This window comes from Chamaea fasciata, unplaced genomic scaffold, assembly GCF_029207755.1.
Source record: "Chamaea fasciata isolate MVZ Bird 193981 ecotype frontalis unplaced genomic scaffold, bChaFas1.0.hap1 SCAF_6, whole genome shotgun sequence".
NCBI lineage: Eukaryota > Metazoa > Chordata > Aves > Passeriformes > Sylviidae > Chamaea > Chamaea fasciata.
The window spans coordinates 10,508,302-10,530,095 of record NW_027094091.1 but is presented as its reverse complement, the minus strand read 5'-3'; the positions used below and the strand labels follow the sequence as shown (position 1 = coordinate 10,530,095).

At 41.6% G+C, this 21,794-nt stretch overlaps 1 protein-coding gene across 7 annotated transcripts in view; it reads right to left on the bottom strand.

Annotated features, from left to right (window-relative positions):
- The window catches only part of ABLIM2 (actin binding LIM protein family member 2), a 130,576-nt gene extending 111,809 nt beyond the window's left edge, over positions 1 to 18,767 (bottom strand). For all 7 annotated transcript variants that reach the window (XM_066185399.1, XM_066185403.1, XM_066185404.1 and 4 more), the window contains exon 1: positions 18,682 to 18,767. In XM_066185399.1, coding sequence (XP_066041496.1) covers positions 18,682 to 18,697 — 16 coding nt within the window. In that variant the 5' untranslated portion in view covers positions 18,698 to 18,767. The remainder of the gene's footprint in view (positions 1 to 18,681) is intronic.
- Between the last annotated feature and the right edge of the window lie 3,027 nt (positions 18,768 to 21,794).

The following is a 21,794-nucleotide window of genomic DNA, read 5'->3' as shown; positions in this document are numbered from 1 at the left end:
TTAATAGTGTTTCTGTAGAAACAGGCCTGAATTTCAAAAAGTTATTTTGCTTTTTGAGGTGCTCTCTTAAAATACAGATGTGATTGCAGCACTGAGCGAGGTACCTAAGAAAAACACAATCTAATAAAGTTACATTGATCAAGCTGGAAGCAGTGAGTATTAATTTCATATTCAAAGCACGATATGCAACTCTATGAAAAGACTGATGGGTTCCTCAGGGTATGAAAAAATTATATGATGCAATTGAATTATCTCAGCAATATAGTTTCTTACATAAGAGCGAGGAAAAGGACATAGTAAGGGCTAATGTGTTAAATAAGCAGAGAACTAGGAACAATTCCTTAATGCAATCCAAGCCTTACCTATGTAAGAATTTTAGCTACAGCTGTCACTGGGGCTGTGGAAAATGTGTCATCTTGTGGAAATGCTTCTCTCTACTGACCACCAACTAGCTCACCCAACCAATAACCTTAGGTGCCAAAAGCAGAAAACTCTGAATTAGCCACCATGACTTGCAGATATCCTTAATTTGACCTAGCTTCCAGACTCAGTCATTCTGACAACATTTTTCATACTGTCAATCACAAATCAGTTCCAACTCTTTAAGTGACTCTATTAATAACATTTGCTGTATCACTAAGCATTAGAAATTCTGCTATCTCAATTTCAGACCCTCTTTCAACACTAAGCTGAAACAGAGTTGAAAATTCTGGTCTGAATTTCAATCTGGCACAGAACAATGACTTCCACTTATGCTCTAAGCCACACAAGCTTGATGACCCCCATGATGTCACAGGTTCCCTGTCTGACACTCTGCTGGAGCCCAGGGCAGACAGGTTTTAATGCCTTGCATTGCACCACTGAGTTGATAACAACAATGGTTTGAGGCACCTTCATATTTCCACAGCACTATGAGCAAGACTAACATGGAATCTTTTCCAGTGACAGCTGTAATCTTCAAAGGAACAAGTTTTCAGTTCTTCCCTCTATGTAAACATGAGCTTTATACAAATAGAGAGATCAGGTAACACTTCAGCCTTCCATTGTTTGCTGGAGTTTCCTGAAATGCTACTGCCAATAGCAATGCAAATTTTATCGGAAGAGTTAGCAACTCCCAAATAAAATCACTCAGTGAGAACACTGTACGTGATACAATGTGCAAATACATTTTATTCAAAGCAAAGATATAATATTTAATGGTTTTAGCATTTCTCTTGGGCAAAAATTAACAATGTGTGGTATTGTGTAATAAAAATGAAACGTCTTTAATCTCTAGCTTTAAAATTAGGCACTGGAAGAAGAAATTCTCTTTCTGCTTATTATCAAAATGTTACAAACTCGTACTTCCGGATACTGATTATGCAAGTTCATGATATAACCAAATATTAAATACATGTGCAAAATATATCTTTAATGTAGACTCATATCAAAACTTTACAGACCAAGTGAAGAACAAAGGAAGAAGAAAACAAAGAAAAAAAGAACAAAGCTGCCTCTTTCAGGGGAAGATTTGTAAAACAATAGAAAACCCCTGCATGCAAATATCTGGGAACTGCTGGTCAGAACAGATGTGGTAGTGGGGAAAAAGAAGAGCCAGGGGAAATGCAAACCCCACCAACTACTATTTTCAATAGTAGGAGAACAACAACAGGTTCTCTAGAGTTGAGAAATAGTAGGAGATCTCTGCCTGATATTGGTTCCTGATATTCATACAAAATAGGACTTTCTTCATATTATTTTCTTGAGAAAACATAATTTTGCAAGGAATACCTACTGTCAATTCTTCTTCTTAACCAAAATAATAAAAAGTGGTCCAAAGACTAGCTAGACATTTGAAAAAAAAAAAAAAGTAATATGGTGTCATTCTACAATTGTCATCTAAAAATATAGATGACAATATTATATTGTACATATTCTTCTGTCAAGATAGTGTCATGGAGGTTTTCTATACACATAGGAATAATATTATCTTGATTTAGAAATACACCATTAACACAAGACAATTCAGTATGGCTCTCGAGAAAGCTGCAGAATCCCTGCACCACTAGTTCAAGAATATTTTCTGCTGCACTTCACAATTTGCTTCTTTTAAACCTCTATTTAACTTCCTTTCCAAATGCAGGTCAAATCTGCCACCTAATTCCTGCCTTCAGCGCCATTACTGACAGTCTGCTAGGCTGGTTATTACCATACAGATGTAATCAACACTTATTTACAAATTGATTAGTTTAATTTCAGCTGTGAGTTCCACTTAGCATCAGGTAAGGGTAAAGGAAACGTGCTTGGAAGTCATCTCTTTGTCCTCCAGACAGACACCTAAGTGTCCAACTCTACAGCACTATAGCAGCAGGCTCCAAAGATGCTCCAGCAGACTGACAGATTTCCCACTTCCATATCTGGTCTGTTAACAATTACCAGACAATGGAAAAAGACAGAAAATAAACTCATCATTATCATTCTGAAACCTACTGAGATGGAGTTTTCCATTAATTTTGAATGTTCTCTTTTCAGCCAGTGAGATTATATTTGTACAAAGGTAGAATTATAACAATCACTTTAAAGTTTATTATTCTACTCACACAGTGAGATTTAATTAATTTTACTTAAAGTACTAATCCAAACCTTTCAAACACACTCCGACCTACTCAAAAGCCTTAATACTTATATGCTAAACCTCAACTTTGGCACATACCAATCCATTTACTGGTTGTATGATTATGTATGGACATAATTAGAAAATGTAATAAAATAAAGTTTGCTTTTTTAAACTTGAAATTGCTCTATCTTTAAATAAAAGCTCCTTTTTCTCTGTATGTTTTGCTCTTTAAATAAAAGCTCCTTTTTCTCTGTATGTTTTGCTACTATTTTACAGACAGTTTTATACTACTGAGATTATACCTCTCCTATCTAGGAATTTCTTATATATTTTACATGCACTCAAAAAGAAAATAATGGTCCTAAGATTCAACTTTAAATCAAGACACTATTTCAAAATTGGTCCAGCTGTACTAACAACATATTAAATTATAATGAGAAGCTGTATACTCTGCTGTGCAGCAAATCCACAGACCATTAGAAATTTATTCTCAGGTCAGCTATACAAGAGATTAGATCTTTTAATTATCTGTCACAGAATGGGAGTTAGGAGCCTTGAATCCATTCAGCTGTTCAGTTTGTGACCTGTAGAAATAAATCTGACCTCTTACAAAGCACATGTAAGCACCACACACACTCTGAGGCGTAGCAATGGTTTTAAAATCACCATGTAACTCTGGTATAACACTGTGCTTCAGAATAACTAAACTTCCACTGTATGTGAGCCTGTGTTTTTTGGAAGTACTGCAGAAGAGTCCCAGAAGCATTGTATTGCTGTCCTGCTTTAGCTTTAAATGTAATTTTAATCATGCCAAAGTCAAGTTTAGCACTCCCACATGCTATATTTAGTACCAGAATAATTTAGGTTGGAAGGCACCTCTGGAGGTCATTTAGTCCAGCCTCCTCCTCAGCACAGATCCCACCAGATCAGGTTGCCCAGGGCCTCATCCCATCCAAATCTCAAACCTCCAAGGATGTGAGGCTGCCACTTTCCCTGCTCCAGTGCTTTACAATCTTCTTGGGAATTTTGTTTCCTCTTGTTGCTAATCAGAACTTGACAAGTTGCAAGCTGCCATGGGGCTGACTCCTGTCCTTTTGCCACGCACCTCCGAGCAGAGCCTGGTTCCCCTCTCTCCAGCCCAGCACTGGGACACAAAGACATTGATGCTCTCCCTCAGCCCCCCAAAGGAGCCTGGTTCCTGCAGACCCTCCTTGGACACCCAGCTTCTGCCCATTCAGGCAGCCTGCCCACAGCCCTCCTCCACTTCTTCCCAGTGCCAGGACCCTGGCACGACAGCAAAGCAAATCTCTCTAAAATCCCTCTCCAACATGAACACCACCACAGGTGAGCGAGGACACAAATTTAAGGCAGAGTGATTAAAATTAGCATTCCAAACTTGTATTTTGTATCATTTGAAAGCTGACCCAGTGGTTAGTGCTGCTGAACACCTTTAACTCACAGCATCTTGCCCATCCAAGTATTTTTACACAGCCATCGTCCATCATAGTATCATGTATCATGAGTAACAAACCAAAACTTTTCTCTCTGGATCTGCCATAAACGAACTTGGAATGCCCTGGGGGGGGGGGGGGGGTCAACATTTCTCATCTGAACATGTAGCTTTAGACCACTGGATTCTAAAATAATAGAAACTATTATTATACTAATGTTTAAATGGCTAAATAAATGCCTTTATTTAAGATATAAATGTCATGATTAATTTATTGTCCCCCAGTGTTATCAGTCACAACAAATATGTAGATTTGCAGCAGCCTAACTTCCGGACTGACCCTACAAACCAAATATTAGATACACAGTGACACTGGTGATCCCACCACCAAAAATTCACAGCAGAAACAGCGCAGCCAAACAGTTTTTAAATCTATGCAGAGACCAAACATACAAAGAAACCACAGCAACTTAAAAAGTTACACATTTGACATTGAAATTTGCCTTAGAAGTAGAGATTTTGTTGAGACAATAAATACCAATCCCAGCTAACACTATATCCTCCGGATCACAGGCATTACTGCACAGGTATCCAGTTTCCAGCCTCTACACCCTGCCCAGGTTCCTTGCAATGTACAGAACAGGCAATGTGATTAACACTGCTAATCTGGCTGCACTGTGAATTTTGGCTGACTCTTCCATATGGGAGCTCTGGGAGTTCTGACTGCAATATAAGAAGTATTGTTAAGCCTCGAAGTTCTATCACAGCCTTGAAATACTTGTTATTTTAAATTAAGTACCATCCCTCAGAGATATGTGACTGTGCAGCAATCTGTTCTTTGGTTTTTTATTAGATTAATTTGGTTCTAGTTGTCATAGTTGCAGAAAAAGGTTAAAAGTTTTTAACATTCTAGAAAGTCTTCTCATCCCCTTCCAGTATGAACAACATAAACAAAATGTAAATGGTAGAAAGAGGCTCCAATTTCCATTCCAACTTGTGATTATGGATGCCACTGCTTGCGATTTCCCCCTTAATGTTCTTGTATATGTATATAGCTTAATTTATAGACCTCAGATATATGCATAAGGTTTTGGTTTCTGCTTGCATACTCTCCAGTAAATTGATGATACTACAGTATTTTTTTAAAAAATACAAAAAAACCATATTTATTTAAGTCCTAGAGATACACTATAATACCTTGCTTTAGAGAAAGAATACTAATCACATGAGTTTTGGTCTGAAGTGATCTTCCCAGCATGTTGGGAAGAGCTGGCAGGGCAGTTCCCACTCACCAGCCAAGGAAAGGAAAAAATATTCAGGAAAAAAGAAGAGAAAAAATACTCCCACAGCAAGTAGTATTCCTCTTGGAAACAGCAAAAATGGCCACTCTGTTCCACTCACCGATTTTTTGGCTGTGGAGTGGGAAACAGGACAGTGGTGACAATGCCCACAGCTGAGCATCTTGCACCAAACCAAGGCAGGGCCAAAAGCATCTCACCAACATGGCTGGTACCAAAGGACCCAGAACTGGCCCCAAGCCCTCCAACACTTGGAAAAAATCCTGAGCTGCTGGATCCATCTGTGAATCCTTTGCTATAATACCTCATTTTCCAGCCCGCAGGCAACTGACAGAGCAGATGTCACTGAAATGACTTAATGTATTAAGCTGCTATTTGTTTAATTCTGATGTGGAAAATGTGTCACACTCTAAATAGTTTAGTATGTTAATGTACCACTGTAGCAACCTACAGCAATCTTTAATCATTTTATTTTAGACTTGTTTGCTTATTTTACTTTAAATCATAATTAAAAACGGTTTTCTTGCTTCCTTTTAAGTGTACTTACTCTTAACTTCACCTCCAATTTCCTCAAGCTGAATAAACATAACTATAATCACAAATAAACATTTAACGTCCTAGGGTATTTTTATCTACAATTTATTTGCTTTAAATTACAAAGGACAGATGCAGATAAAACTTTCAGTGTAATATATTCTGTTAAAAATCTGCAGCACAATAATTCATAAATGAAGGGGCTCTGGAGGTTTAACTTTAAGGAATAACAGCTTATTTTCTGTGTCTGCATAAGAAAGCTGACCAAAGCTATATTTGCAACGGGTCTCTGAGTAATAGTATTAAAATCCGAAATCTAAATATTGTAATTTGAATCAAACTTTTTCAAGAAATATTCTTCAAAATTTTAATTCTAAGGTAAGAGCAGATTTTAATAACTACAGAATGAAGTTTTATTTCTTATATAAATACATAGTTTCTTATGCCTCAACAGGATTATACGTGACAGTACAGCTAGTCTTGAACCTAAAAATTATTAATCTCAAAAACTTTTAAGGAATCAATTTTAGAATCGTTTTTAAAACATTATGATGAGCAGTACAAATGAGGAATTCCAAACTGTAAAAATGAACACTGCACATTTCAAACTGAAGGAGCAATATGAAGTCTACTGAACTTTTCTGTGCATTCACAAGAGATGGTGCAGAGCCTTATTAGCCTGACAAACCCTAAGCATGTATTAGCAAAAATAATCCTCTTGCATGTAGCTGCAGCCCTTTGATAAGTCAGCATCCCTTGCATTAGCACTTCTGGTTTCTTGAAACTCTGGGCACCAGTAAGACACGTTCAGTTTGCCAGTGCCTTACCTTGTTGATCTGGGTTAGGCATTGCACTGTGGCAGGCTTTCCTACAGGCACTGAAGGGCTGGCTGCTGCTTCAACAGCAGGGTCACGTCAACAGCTCTGCAAATAACCCTCATGAACTTCTTAAACTGTAATGTAAAATCAAAATTGTGGAGTGCACTTTCAAAAATACAGCTTCTGAAACATGCTTCTGTGCTTGTAAACCCAGCCAAAGGATAATGTTGTATGACATTGAGGAATTCCTGCAGAGAAGCACCTGTCTGCATTTTTCTGAACAGCAGGCTCATCTGACTTGATGGTGGGCAAACAGCCACTCCTCACTGACATTGCAATGGCCCATTGCACAACGGGTGCAGGTTCAACCCACTGTGAGACACCTCTGGAACAAAGGCCAAATGTCATCAAAAGGCTTCTAAGAACAAAAAAGCTGGAAGAGGTGTGTTCTGCAGCAGTTCTTCATAACCACCCTATGCTGGTCCCCAACATGGCCTGTCTGCTCCACCTCTCCTTGGAAGAGTCCTCATGATGCATATGCTTTTCCCCCAACAATTAAATTATACCAGCAGTGACATCCTTCTGCAATGATGAAATGATCAAAACCTGCTGACAAAGAAATGAACACAGGAATCTGATGCTTCCAAGCAGAGAGCAGTAGGACACAATCAACACAGTGCACTTTGGTCAGATCCTTTAAGATGAACTTGGTTGTCTCAAAGTCTTTTGAAGAGGAGTGCCATGTGTGGCCTGGAGCAGGTTCCCTTTATCTAGACAAACATACTCAGGAAAGAAGCTTGACTCAGTACCAGCCCTAAGAACTGAAATAATCTTCACCCCAACAACTCAGCTTTCAGGTCACTGGGGGTTACAAAAGCTGACATTTGCTATCAGTGTGACCTGGAATGGATCACAAATATTTTCTAAATTACCTATTGAATCCATGTGATTGTAACTTATGAAAGCTACAGAAATTGAAAAATTGGAAAGTTGCCTCAAACCCCAGCTTCCCTACATGGCTGGGAAAGGGAGATGGGTGAGCAGAGAGAAACCCAGAGCTTTTCCTCTTTGCTTCACTTATCCATAACAATGGCCTTTGGGGAAATATTAACTCAAGCCTGTCTCTAGAGGAAAAAGCTGTATGTTATCTCTTTGCCACATTATGCCACCTTTAAAGAGCTTTAAGGAACTGGCAAGTGACAGTGACAGCTGCTGGCAGGGGTCTGCTGGGACAGGCGTCACTGTGGGCTGCACAGATTCCTTGGTGGGGCTGCACGCTCACAGCCTGGGTGCCAGCAATGCTGCCTTTTCCTACCATGTTAAAAAAAACAAACCAATCAAAAAAACCAAAGCTTATTCCAGGGTTAGGTTCTAGGGAGGTTGATTTTTCTTGGTTGTTTTTGTTTTTTAAGTATTTTACATGTGCAGTTTTATCTGATGGGTGACATCAGTTGCAATCTTGGTTTCTTTCTGAAATGAAATCTCCTCATGGATATGATCCAGAGAGGAACAAAAATCAAGGGCAGGAATATTTAGGCTGCCAAGGGCACGGAGTTAGCAGCAGGAAACTGGCTTTGTTGCAGTTGGTTTTCTCAAGCCCAACTCTTCCCTCCCTCCTTGAGCCGCTGGACCAAGCTAATGATCAGATATTATTTTCAAAACTTAAGGGAGGATGGCAAACAAATTAACCTTTGATTTTCGTTTCTTACATCTACAGACAAATGTCAGCCACTCATGTCAATGCAAAAAAACCCAAAAATTTATCAAGTCTTATCTATGTAAAGTCAGAATGACCTAACAGAAGGAACACTTAATTCAGACTTATATTTCAGACTCTTCTTCTCTTGACTAATCCTACCCAACACAAGTCACAAATCTCTTCTCAGTTCTGCATGCACAAACAAATCCCCTTCTCTTGTAAGAGCTTTGCAGTCAATTGACAAAAAATACTATTAGAAAGCTAAATATATTTACAAAAAATATGAGCCCAACATACCATAATGAAAATCTACCAAAAAGAAATCCTGTCATCCGAGAACATAAATGTTCTACATCCTACCAAAAAAGGAATGGGCTCCTGGAAAATATGGCAAAATTTTCCTAAAGATAAGATGTTATCTTTTAGTTTGGGATTAAAAATAGTACAGTTGCTTACCTATGACACAAAGCCAGAGACAACATCTCCTCCCAAGAGTTTACAAACTATATAAACTGCAGTCAGAAAAAATACAGGGAATATTACCATAACAGCAATTACCGTAATAATTACATTATTTGTATTTTAAAGTTTTCCAATAATTTATTACATTATTGCTTTCTTTAATTCTTCTGTTTCAGGATACTTAAAAGAAGTGTATGCAATAAAAAAGTTGAAATAAATTGATTAAAAGAGATTTTAACACTGACAGTGAGATTCAAGAGCCATGTTGGAAGCGGCCTAAAGACAGGAAGGAGCCGAACACGTAGGGTGATTTGTTTATGGGTCAGTGCAATGGCTTTGTAGATGTGCAGCTCCTACTGCCCACCCAAAGTACTCCCTTCCCACTGCTCCAGTGCTACACAGAGCTGCCAGGGTGAAATGCCAGGTAGCCTGTGACCAATCTGCTTCTTTAGTAAGTGTTAATTCTTCATGGCACCATAATGTCAATGCAATGGAAACAGTGTCCATATAATTATTTTTTTTTCCACAGAAAAGTTACAATGATTTCCTTAGAAAATTCACAGGGGCTATCTAAATTTCAGTCTTTTGCCTTCCAGCACAAGAGACATGATCTGCCTTCCAGATCCACAGCACGGAGCCACAAGGCAAGGGGTGGAATCTTCCCTTAAAATGTCAAGGTGTTTGTTGTTTACCCACTGCTAAGGTCTCTCTAAGCAACAATGGATGTGCAACTCCTAAAGACAGATTCACTGCTTCATTTAGGGAAAAAAGAAAATTGATTTATTTATTACAAAAACGTAAACCAGTACAGCATTTGCTAAGCACGCAGTGTTACTGGCACAGAAATGGACTATTGGGAGAAGTGATAGGTTCAATATCTTTTATTGTCTTGAAAGCACACACTTCTGCTTTTGCAAGCAGCTCAGTATTGGGATACATGAGTGAAAACAACCACTTTTCCAGGAAGTATGAGAGGATTAGATGATTTAGCAACTGAATTTGACCAATAACTTAGGCAGTGAATTTGACCCATAACTTAGGCATAAACTAAAAATAGTTTATGCAAGTAACTAGAATTAAAGATGGAATTCAGAACTGAAATATTTGTGCTTTTTGATGCTCACAGTGCAAACAGCTATACTGAAAGAATCCATCCCTCTAATAAATACATAATTACTGACCATACAAAACACATGTATGATAGCAAAATTACTAGTATGGAGGCTGGGACTGCCTCCAATATACAGGATTTCTATATATTTCCAAAAATACTATTTACCCTTGTATTTAGAAAGGCTCTGTGAAGCTTTGTCTTTTTAATTCTTAGCAGGACAGGTAAATCAAGCATCCAACAAACGTTGTGGCAGTTTCTGACAGCTTTAGCTTAACAGCCAGGCTTCTTCTGACAACGTAAATTCGCAGCTCGTGCTGTTTGCTGCTTTCTAAAATAGGCACGACCATGGCACGCTTCTAGATCTATGTAGACCTTATGTGCTTCAGAGACAAGACACAGAAAGCTCAGCCGAGCATTTCCCGAGAGCTGGCAGCACTCCCCTAACGTCAATCTCATAAACTTCACAGGACACAGCCTGAGTTGTTCCCATCAAAAGTCAGCTCTGACCTTGGGAAAAAACTCAGGCGTATCACAAGTTAAAATTATAGATCTATGGAAAGAAATGCAAAACGTGCCTATTGCTTCAGCAGTTTTTCTGAAAATGTATCATATGACTTCAGACCAGAAAGATGATTTAACCCCAAAGTTTAGCAGTAACACAAGTTAAGGGTTCTCAGCACAACCTAGGCTTTAGTCTTAGGTCAAATCCTATTAATAATATAGACAACCAAATCTTCAACAGTGTCAGTGGGTAGCTCTATTAAGATATAAATAGAACTTTGTTAATTCAATGAAATTTAGGCCACACTAGCAAAAAGAAGCTAAAATTCATCACCTGTGGTGATGACCCCTTAGTACCATCTTGAAAAACATACAAGACCAAGATGGACACAGCCACTGTCATCGTTAGTTCCCAGGTCAGGACAATGGGCACAGCTGCAAACAAGCTACTGGGCCACAAAGGCATTCGATGGGAGCTGGTGCAGTCCAATGATCTGAATAATAACAATAAATGTCAGCAAATTGAAACACAATCTATTGTGTTTTATCACTACTAAAGGTCTCATGGCTCATATAGACAGAAGCTGTAAAGAAGATGCTAGAAAAGCTTTGGTTATGCTCTCACTAACAACACATTAAGGCAATCTGTGAAATGCTTGCTACCTTAGTTTGGTACCATGAAAACCTGTGGCTATTAGAACAAAGATGCTGAAATGATTGCACCTAGGTCTGTACAAAGGCACATAAATAAATGCCCTGGTTTCAAAGAGACAAAACACTGCAGTTCACAGTGATCTCATCCATGGGTAATGATACTTAGAACTTCTCAAGGTCTCAGCAGTAGAGAAACCAGATTTTTACACCGAACTCCATGTCCCAGTTGAGGAGGGGCTCTGCAGCTGCACATACATAAGCCCCAGGACAAGTCTGCATCTTAAGGCAGTTGTTCAACAGATTTGTGATACATAAACCCTGTTTCTCCATGGGACCTGTTTCAGGAAAGCTTACCAATGTTCATACATACAGCTGACACTAGTTTTTCTCCCATTTTCCAAGGCAGGAATGAGCCACCAAAACATGCCCAGGAAGACTGGTTGGTAAATGGTCACACAAAACATTCAACATTAATCTGCCAGTGGATCTCTGTAGCAGCACAACAGATGTTCGGCAGTCAGAGTTAAGGACAGTTTCAGATACCCACCGAAAACCTTGGAACAGACACCCAGAGATCCAGCTGACAGCAGGACAATCTTCAGTTTGGCCAGTGCTATAGCAACCTGGCCTATTAAATTTTGAAAATCTCAAAGGCTGAAGATCCCACAGCCTCTCTGCTACCCTCTCCTTAGTTCCCTTCTGGGTTCAAGCACTTTCACTAGGATTTCATTTTTCCTTACAACCAGTATGAACTTCTCCTGCTATACCATCTGACTATTGCTTCTTGCCCTTTTTCTATGCCTTTGTGAGAGGAGCTTGGCTTCATCTCCCCTTCATCCACTCATCAGGGGGTTGATAAACACAATTCAATTCCCCTCTGTCTTGTCTTCTCTTCTCCAGGTGGATCAAGAGCAGACACCTCCACCCCCTCTCCCTGCCTGCCACACTCTCAAGAGAAGCACACAGCAGCTTCCCCCATCATGCTCACTGCACTGACCCTGGTAGGTCCACTCTGCTGGAGTGGATGGGAACATCACAGCTGAGTTACACTACTAGTCATAGAAAGGTCAGTGCAAAACAACTCCCCTTCCCATATCACCACTATTTACCCACACCACCTGCACCCAGGAATGTTTCTGTCACTGCCTGAAGCCAGCAGCAGAGCACCGGGTTGAGTTTAGTCTGAGCAGGGCAGGAGCTGCCGAGCAAACCGAGGCTCAGAGCACAGGCAGAAAGCCTGCAATTGGCAAGCCTGACTTGCAGCCAGGTTAACAGACAGCAGAACAGAGAGCATATGTGCGAGTCACAGGGGTGAGGTGCCGGAGCCAGTGCCAGACACGCGCGGTACAGGCATACGCAGCCCCAGCTGTTCCGACTGCCTTGCGCCCCAGCTACGGCATTTGGCTGCAAACCCGTTTCCATTCCCATCTCCCTCTCAGCAAGGGTAATAGTGGCAACACAGCCATTTCTATGGTTTCCTTTGGTATCAGTACACAACTATATATGTGACCTTTAAGTTTAGATCCTCTGTATCTGTGTTGCATCTAAAACTGTAGCCGAGTGATTGCCTTCATGCTGCAAAGCCAAAGGAAACACCACAGAAAACCCTGCAAGACTCCATAAAGCCAAACTTTCCAGATGAACTCAATCAAATACCCTCAGTGGGCTCTTACAAGGTAAAGAACAGAAAAGTCTGTTTGACTTGCAGGTCCCAGCTGAGTTTGAAATACCGAGAACACCATCAGGAAAAGAGAGGGGAAGAACTTGTACACAGGGCAAAGCAAATGATGGTAACTGAGACAAAAACAAAAAGGAAACTGTAAAAGTGTTTTGCATGACTTCTAGAGCATTCACATTATTTTAAACTGAAAAATTTACAGCAATCTAGGATTTACAAATGTACCTCAGTAAACTCTCTTGACACAGGTAAAAATAAGTCAAGAAAAAAACAAAGTGGTCTCTGATCAAAAACTCTCCAAATGAGCATACAAGGCTGCCCATTCATCCAGTCCCACTCAAGAGTTGCTCAACAAAGAAGATCCTAGTATATATTTAGACATCAACTAGTAAACTGCCTTATGAATCACTTCTGAAATTCCCTTTATCCTAAGTCACATACTCTATGTCATTTAATCTCTAAGTCATATACTTATGAGGAGAAGGAAGTATATGACCTATTTTTTTAAAGTGACAAGAGCTCTTGCCTGACACTTAAGCAGAACAGGTTCTGTGGCTTATTCTTCATATGATAAGCATCAAACTTTAACTCTTTCTTCACATGAATTTCACCAAGTACAGGAAAGGGATTTTTTCCCAATGAAGCACAAATGATCTTGGCAAAAGCAAAGAGGAAGAACCATATTTCATGCTCTTCTGAAGTATCATAGTGCCTCATGCTAAAAATGAACTGACAGAAGAGGTACTTGAAAACTTCCCAAGGAATTGGATGCAGTATCTTTGAGCAGCTACTACACAGTAACTACCAAGATTACACACTTGTTCTTCATATCCACCATGAGGAGCAACTGCAATCTGTTACTGTTTTACAATGACAGCATTACTTAAACCTAAAAATAACAGTTCCTAAGTAGAAAAAACCAACCTGTAATTAAGAACACTAAAGTATTTTCTAAACATCACTAGTGATCTCTTGCAATTCAGGAATGCGTATTTTTTCATGGCCAACTGCATTTAGACTTTGTTTTCTTTCATCTACAGATCAAGAAACTTGTCCTATAAGATCAGGAGATTCTTCAAAATATAGTTAATGATCAATTTGACTAATGCCAGTATAAGGATTTGATTTTACAGAGAAAGGGAGAAAAATGTCTCCAAAAGCTACAGAAATATTCACTGAACAAAGTTTTTATTCATCTCACATTTCTTGTCTGAAATGGAAAAAATAAATAACCATGCTTCATGCAAAACAATACTCCATCTAGATTTCAGAGCACGAACATCAACTAATAAGCTGTGAGAAAAAACATTCCAGTGTTTCAGACAGTAACAGTTATGGACCTTGACATGCTGCTAATGGATCTTGACACAGGGAATAATCTAAATTCAGAAATGTTTGTCTTAAGGTTATATTTAAGGATGCAGAAAGCAAGTCAGCAAATAGTCCAATAATCTCCAAGGCCCATGTGCCACCCTCCATCTGATGCTGGGCTTGTGCAGAGACCCAGCTCTGCTGCCTGGGCTCTTTTTCATCCTGGCACTTCCAGAGCTCTGTTTCCAACAGCCCCGTGCAGCACAAGCCCTTTTAGAATAAATAAGTTTAATTCATTCGTGTAAGTGCTGAGTGCTTGGTTGGAGAACCCAAGATCCAAAGGTGAGTTAATGGCACCAGCAAACACCTACAGGACTGGAAAATGCAGTAGTGAGCTTACAATTAACAGGAGAGAGGAGTTTCCATTACTAAAGCCTTATTTTGTGTAGTTAGGGGGGAACTGTTCATCAAATTGAGCAAAACTAAAATCAGGATTTCTTCACTTCTCCTTGAATGTTGGCCATCCCATTGCACAGAGGAAGGGAGATGAAAGTTACCTCAGTAGCCATGCTTGTATTTCTCAATTTTCTCTACATATCTCAGCCCTCTATGTTTTTACATCAGAGATATTTATTGGTGAACAAGACATAAGCAATAACATCCTGAGGAGCAAAACTGAAAGCATGCTACTTGTACATGGTACTGTAGGGGTAGTGAGATGCAAGCAGACACCAGCCCACAAGGGTGGTCAGCGCTGGAAATTTGCTGCACTGAAAACAGACAAGTGGGCCAGGAGACCTCACTCAGAAAGCCAAATATCTGAATTTTGTTAAGCAGAACTAGCCACCTTTCCAGAGATGGGTTGCAGCACTCAGGCAGCATGTGAAGGCCACTGGGAGACAGGATGTCCTGCAGTCAGGACTTACCAGCTGATGTGACATCACCTGAGAATCTCTTCTGACCTACTTCACCCTCTCCTAATGGCGCTGTTTGCGCCATCCAAGAACATGCTCCATTTAAAAGATACATACACTGAGCTGAAACCATTCTCTTAAGAGCTGTAAAGAATCTCCCAAAACCTTACAAATCCCAAGATACAGCTTCCTGTTTTTTACAGTCTAAGAAATTAAAGAGTCTTTGCAATTCAACCTCAGAGGAAGAAAATAGCATCAGGAAATATATGTAGTTGTTTATTTTTTCAGGGAAACTTGGCTAAAATGGCAATGAAATGAAGTAGTTCTGTTTTTGTTTAATTATGAAACACGTAGGATTGCATCTGATAAGGTGAACACATTCATTAGCTGGCAAACTCCAAAGCAAGCTGACCTCCTGGTGCTCCTGTCTAGTAATTCAATGCTCTTTTACCAGTGTTCAGAATGAAGGGCTGAAAGAAAAATGCTGTATCTAAGTATAAAATATAGCACAGTCTGAAACAATCGTAACTATTGTCTTTAGGAAGGACTCTTATCAGCATAGTTGCATGTGAACTTTGAAAAGGAATTAATCATCTCCAAGCTGCGCTGGACCCTGTGTGACCAACCTGTGTAACCTCTTTTGTAACCAGAGCCACTACATTCCTGCTCCATTTGGGCTGTGACACTCGATTAGCTGTTCTCTGATCCATGCAATCAAATTGTCCCTTTAATATAATACTTTAAAGACTAAATAGCCGTGTGAATTTGTGTCATGACATTTAATTTAATCTAATCTAAGATAACTCACCTAGTATGTAATTAGCTCTGTGATTCCCTTTTTGCACTTAAATAGTAGACATCGTGTTACTCTATTTCTGTGAATTGAGGAGAACCTCATTTTCAGAATCTCAAATATTTAACCTATTCTGTTCTTCTTGCTGTGACTGCAAGATGGCAAAGAACTGAATTATTACGCCGAAAACCATATTATAAACTTTTAAAAGTACCCATAGTATCCTAAAAGCACAACCACTTCACGTAAATCCCCCAGGTACAAAAAGGCTCTTTCTTAGAAACAGTTTCAGCCAAAAAACAATGGTAAGTATATAAAAGACTGCTGAGGAAAATAATGTGTGTGAAAAATCTAATTACAACATATGTAATAATGCATCTAAGCTGTGTCTTACTATACCAGATGATCATATGCTTTCTAGATTTAAAATTATAGCATGAGTCTGCAGTCCATTCATCAAGACAATAGCTAAGTGTATGTACTATTGAACCATTTTAAATTGCATTACCTACATCAATATATTACAAACTGCATCAAATTTACCAAATACAAGCATTTCTATATCTTATGCCAAATCTTATGGCTAAAGTGGGAAAGCAGTGTCATAGCACTGCCTAAACCCTCATAATACTGACAGTGAATGATGTGTTGCCTTGGCACAAGAGGGGACACAGACTGAGCAAAAGTTTCTGGAGCAATAGGACACATCCACAACAGTTTGTTCCATCTCAAGAGTAAAAGAAATATTGGGGATTTGTCCTAGATTACCAAACTATGCAGCAATTTCTTGGATCTTGTGTGGGGCTGATTTTGACATCTCACTGCACACTTGTTTTCTTTGCAGAACCAGAAATATCTTCCTGTTACAGTAAACAGCAAACTTTTAATTAAAGTCTTTCCATAGTAATTTTGGTGGAAATCTTTTGGGAACAGCAATTTTAGAGAAACCGTGGCACTGAATTTGTTGTACAATACTTGCCCCATCAATGTTAATGGAAAATTTCCATTGATTTTACTGAGTAGATATGGGCTCCTCATATTTAATTTATCATGAGAATTGATTCCATGTTGTTTACATAGCCCACACAGACACACAAAATCAAAACCTGGAAAGATCAAAGCAAACCCTATACTTAAAACCAAAACTCCTAAAACTGCCAGTTATTCTTTCAAATGAGACCTAAGAACTCTCAGGGGTTTTTCCACTCCCTTTTTTCCCAGGATGTTATTTTTATCTTGGCACTGTTCATTTTTTGCTATTTAATTTACACGTGTTTGAAGCAATTACTGAGATAAAACTGTGTCAAGTCTTCTCTGTGCTAACTTTTCTATTGGGTTTATAACTTAAGAATCTATTTAATTGACATTTAAAATATTATACAGAGAAAAATTTGGACTCTAATATTTCCTCTACCACGCTCAGCTCTACCACAATAGAATTTAAACATTTCTCAGTATTTCATTTTCTTCAGTTCAAAATTACAGCCAGGCAACCAAGGAAAGGATTCCGTACTGGCATTTCACCAGTGCCAAAAGAGATGTTAGCCTCCCTGTTAACTATCTAAATGCTCTTTAAAGACAGGAAACAGACTTGGGATTTCTATCATCGTTCAAACACCCTGCAATACACGCTTTGCTCTCACCTGCACACCTGCCTTGGCCTGGGTACTTCCACAGAGAGGACCAGCATGCTGGCAGTGGGAGTTTCACCCACAGACCATATGACAATGCGGACAATCAGCACACATGAAAGCACTTAAGCCATCAAACAAACATGGGGAAATGCCAGACTACGTTTTCAGCTGAAATCTGCAGCAGGTGCCTGACCCCAGGTCACTCACTGTCATAACCGGGATCTCGTTCTTGCTGTTTGCACCAGGCTCCCATTTGGCTCCGTGCGGGGATGTGGTATGATTAAGCATGTTGACATACGGAGTCACCACATAATTGTAGCTATTCAGCCTCTCCCTGTTGTTGTGGTAGAGCTTATATTTAGCCCTACGGGTACCCTCAGAAACGAAATACACAACCAACTCCAACAGTCCCCCCTCTCCTCTGTGCACAACCCGGCATTTGCCTTAAGGACTGTAATATTTCGCGATCAGCTGTGCTCTGAAGTAACCACCCCCCGCTGACACACAGCGCAGATGAATGCTGAATCGCTAAAAAAATACAGTTCCAAGTCAGTTCCCAAATCCTGCATGTATCACAGGATAAATTACTTTCGTATTGCCCTGGGTAAGTGGATTCCTCCGGGCGGCAATCCTAGCTTGGGCTCCGTGGCACATCCCCAACATCCACCTTCTCTTTGACCACAGTATCTCGGCCAGCATAAAAGGCCGGGCTTTTAACCCAAATATCCCCGTCTGGAAAGCCGTGTGCGCCCACCCGGGATGCCGGGCGGGCCGGGGCACCAGCTGATGCCGCCCTCACCGCACCTCGGCTGCGGGGCCGCGGCGAGCCCCCCGAGCCGCTGGGTACCAGCGCGGGGATGGGCACAGGGCGGCCCGGCCACGGCCGGTCCAGCCCATCCTGCGGGGCTCCGGCCGGGGCTGCGGGGGCCGCCCGGGGCGGGGCAGCTCCTCCGGAGCCCCGCGCAGGTCCCGCCGCCCGCACCGCGGCGGATCCGCAGCCCCTCCCGCCTGACAGCGCCCGAGGCTCCGGCAGCGCCCGAGGCTGCGGCAGCTCCCCCCGCGATGTGCGCACACACTGATTCTCGTATTTTCGGGTGGGTTTAGGTGAGCAATTTTTATCCGGCTTGCCCGCACCCCGCGCGGCAACGAGACGGACCCAAGTTGGGCAGCGGCAAAGGTCGCCCCGAAACATCGGGGGTCGCGGCCGTCCCCCGCGCCCGCCTACCTGTGCCGGTGCTCATGGCGCGCAGGAGGGACCGCTGCCGCCGCCGCCGCCGCCGCCGCCCGTCACCGCGCCCCCGCGGGCGGCACCGTCCCCGCCCGCCGCCGCGCAGCGGGGCCGCGCCGCGCTCCGCCCCCGCCGCCAGGTGCCGGCACCCGCAGTCCCGCCGCGGCGCGGCTCGGCTCGGCACGGCACGGCACAGCGCGGCACGGCTTGGCTCGGCTCGGCACGGCGGCACCTTGGGAAGTGTAGGCAGTCCCGCGCCGCCGCCCGCGGACTACATCCCCCTCCGTGCCTTGCTGCGGCCGGGGGCGGCTCCGGCCCCGCCGCTTCTGCGGACACAGCTGCTGCAGCACACCCCGCCCCGCAGAAACTTCTCCCCAGGTCTCTGCTGGAGCCGCAGCCGGCTCGCACCTGCCGGCCGCTACGGCTCCCTCCGGCCTCCCTCGCCCTGCGGCTGAGATCTTCCTCTGCATTTTCCTGTCCCGCTTGTGCTCGGCTCGTATGATGCCCGAGCAAAGCAGAGGGGTGCACAGGTGCTCCGGCATGTGCCCGAAGCGCCCGGGCAGTGACGATGAGGATGCTTCCGCTGTTCCTTAGGGCAGCCCCGACTCCCAGGCAGCGCTGCACCGCACGGAAGGTGTTGGCAGCAAGTCTGGGCGTTCAGCGAGGGAAAGCAGTGCTTTCTGGATCAGGTGAACTTTCACTGATCCTTTGGATTTGAAAGTACAAGGGCACACAATTACAATTAAAGCCATTTGTTTATTAAATACCCATTTATTCAGTATTTCATCAATCTGCAAATCTATTTTAGTTCCGTGAGAATAAATGGGAATTTTAAAAAAAAAAACCCGAACATCTGTTTTAACAAATACAAAAGCAGCCAGCATGGTTGCATAAACGTGCTGTACTGCACAGCTGCTCTGATTTCAGACTGGGCTCAGGGCAGCTTGGGGTTACAGTAACAGCGTGAGGAAATAGGGGTGTGAAGACTCGCTTTGCATTAATATCAGTCTGATGATTACTCTCTGTTCCACTGACAGTTGCCTAAAAGTTATAACTTAATTAACAGTTGCAAGCATAAAACCTACACAGCTTTCCCAACCTACACCTGAAACTGAAGAGAGATGAGCTCTGTATCCGTGCTTACATGTTGCACTTTGGTAGAGAATCATGGACCTTGTCCCTGTGTAAGAATAGCAGTACATTATGGCTCTTATGTCATTTGTCTGATATTAGTGGGGACCTCCTGGACATAATCACTGCCATCAGGAAGAATGTGGACCTGCAACTGGAGCAGCCACAGGATCAGACAATTCAAACAAGTAACATCTCATTCCTGACAGCTGCCATCAGTGGGCATCTGCTGAGGGGATTTCCTGAGCCAGATGTGTGTTCTTTGTTTAGAAGAACCTTCTGTGTATTTTCTTCTGTTTTCTTGTCCAGTTGTAGCTTGAACCCATGCATACTTCAAACAACTACATCATCCTGTGCAGGGAATTTCGCAGCCAAACTGTCTGGTGTGAAGAAATATCTGCTGTTGTTTTGAATCTGCTGTTTGCTGTTTTTACTTGATACCTGCTCATTCTTGTAGTAGAAGAGAAAGCAAACATATAATTACTTGTTCACTTTCTCTGTGTCCCTTATGAATTTACACTGCTGTATCAGATTCCACCCTTCACTCCTACTCTAGTTAGTCATTCCTTAAAACTGGTGACTTGTAACTTCAGTACCATGCTGCTATCTGTCAGTTTCTGTCATTTGTTCTGGAGTTTTATTGTTTGATTATCCACTTTGGGTTTAATCATGAAGTGTCTTTGCATATAATAATCATCATGAGTTCAAGGCAATCTCTGAGTGATGTTAGTGACACTATCCCTGTGGCTATGCGTACGTGTTGCTTTAAAAGCTAAATTAGACAGAACTCTTGTCTTGAACGTGGTGGGTGTACAATCCATATTGGGGGTAATGAAGAGAAAACTGCCTTGGGCTTGAAGGCTGTTAAAAGACAGTTTCATCCTTGTGCTGGGCAGCAGTGCAAAAGGAGAATGCCTGGTAAGCCTTTCATAATTCATTGCACTGAGAACCCCAGGGCCATAAGAGGTCTTTGGAAGTTTTTCCTAGAAGTCATAGGGACAACTTAAAGGTCAAGGTTACTACACAAATACTCAAAGTGCCCACACGATGCCAGATCTTAGGGAACACTGTGAGAAACAGGCCATGGACTTCAAATTTTCCCTTGTTTAGGGCAATGCCACCTGCCACAAGCTTGAATAAAAGCTCCTGTGAACCACTGCAAAACTCATGGTCTGCTTGTGGTAAGATCCTATTATTCCAACCAATGAACACGGAGTAATCAGCACTTAGAAGTTTACTGTCTAAAAATGATCTTCTCCAAGTTTATCCAGGAAAATTCCTGCTGAAATGACTTTTGGAGATAGTTCAGTATCATGGATGACACAGATGACACAAGCATTACTCGGGAAGAGGTCACAGTTTAGTGCATGAGTGGTCTATGGCAAAAATAGTTGCCAGAGTTTATTTTTAATTCTGTTGGATTTGATGCTATCCTTGCTCTCCAGTAAGTCATTATGTCTTTCTCTGAGAAGCTGGCCTTGAAAGGGTTAATAGCAAAAGTGTGGCGAAATTGTTGGCTTCACAGTCAAAGTGAAACCATCCAGAAAGAGTTGCCAAGAAGGCCTATTCTAACAATTTAAACTGAGCACTCAGTCTCACAGAGGAAATAGCTCAAATCTTTCAGGACAATGATCCATCCTGAGAATGGGCAGATACACTCTTTGGGGAGCTGTAATATTCATCCCCTTGTTACCAATCTCAGGCTAGAGGGCAGTCATCTCTTGATTTTAATTTTTGAAAGCAATCGACTTGTTCAGCTACTATGAAGAAGGCTGAAAAGTCAGCCTCTGACCTGTCAGCACTTTGCACCACTTCTGTCATTACTGGGAATTTGATTGGCACCTGGCAAACCTGATGATCCTTCATGTCCTCAGTGTCATCCTGAATTCTTCTAAGACCGTTGTTTGGTGGTTTTTTTTGGAGGAGCTTGAAAAATGCTATGCAAGACAAATTTACTTTTTAGCATAGAATTGTTTTCT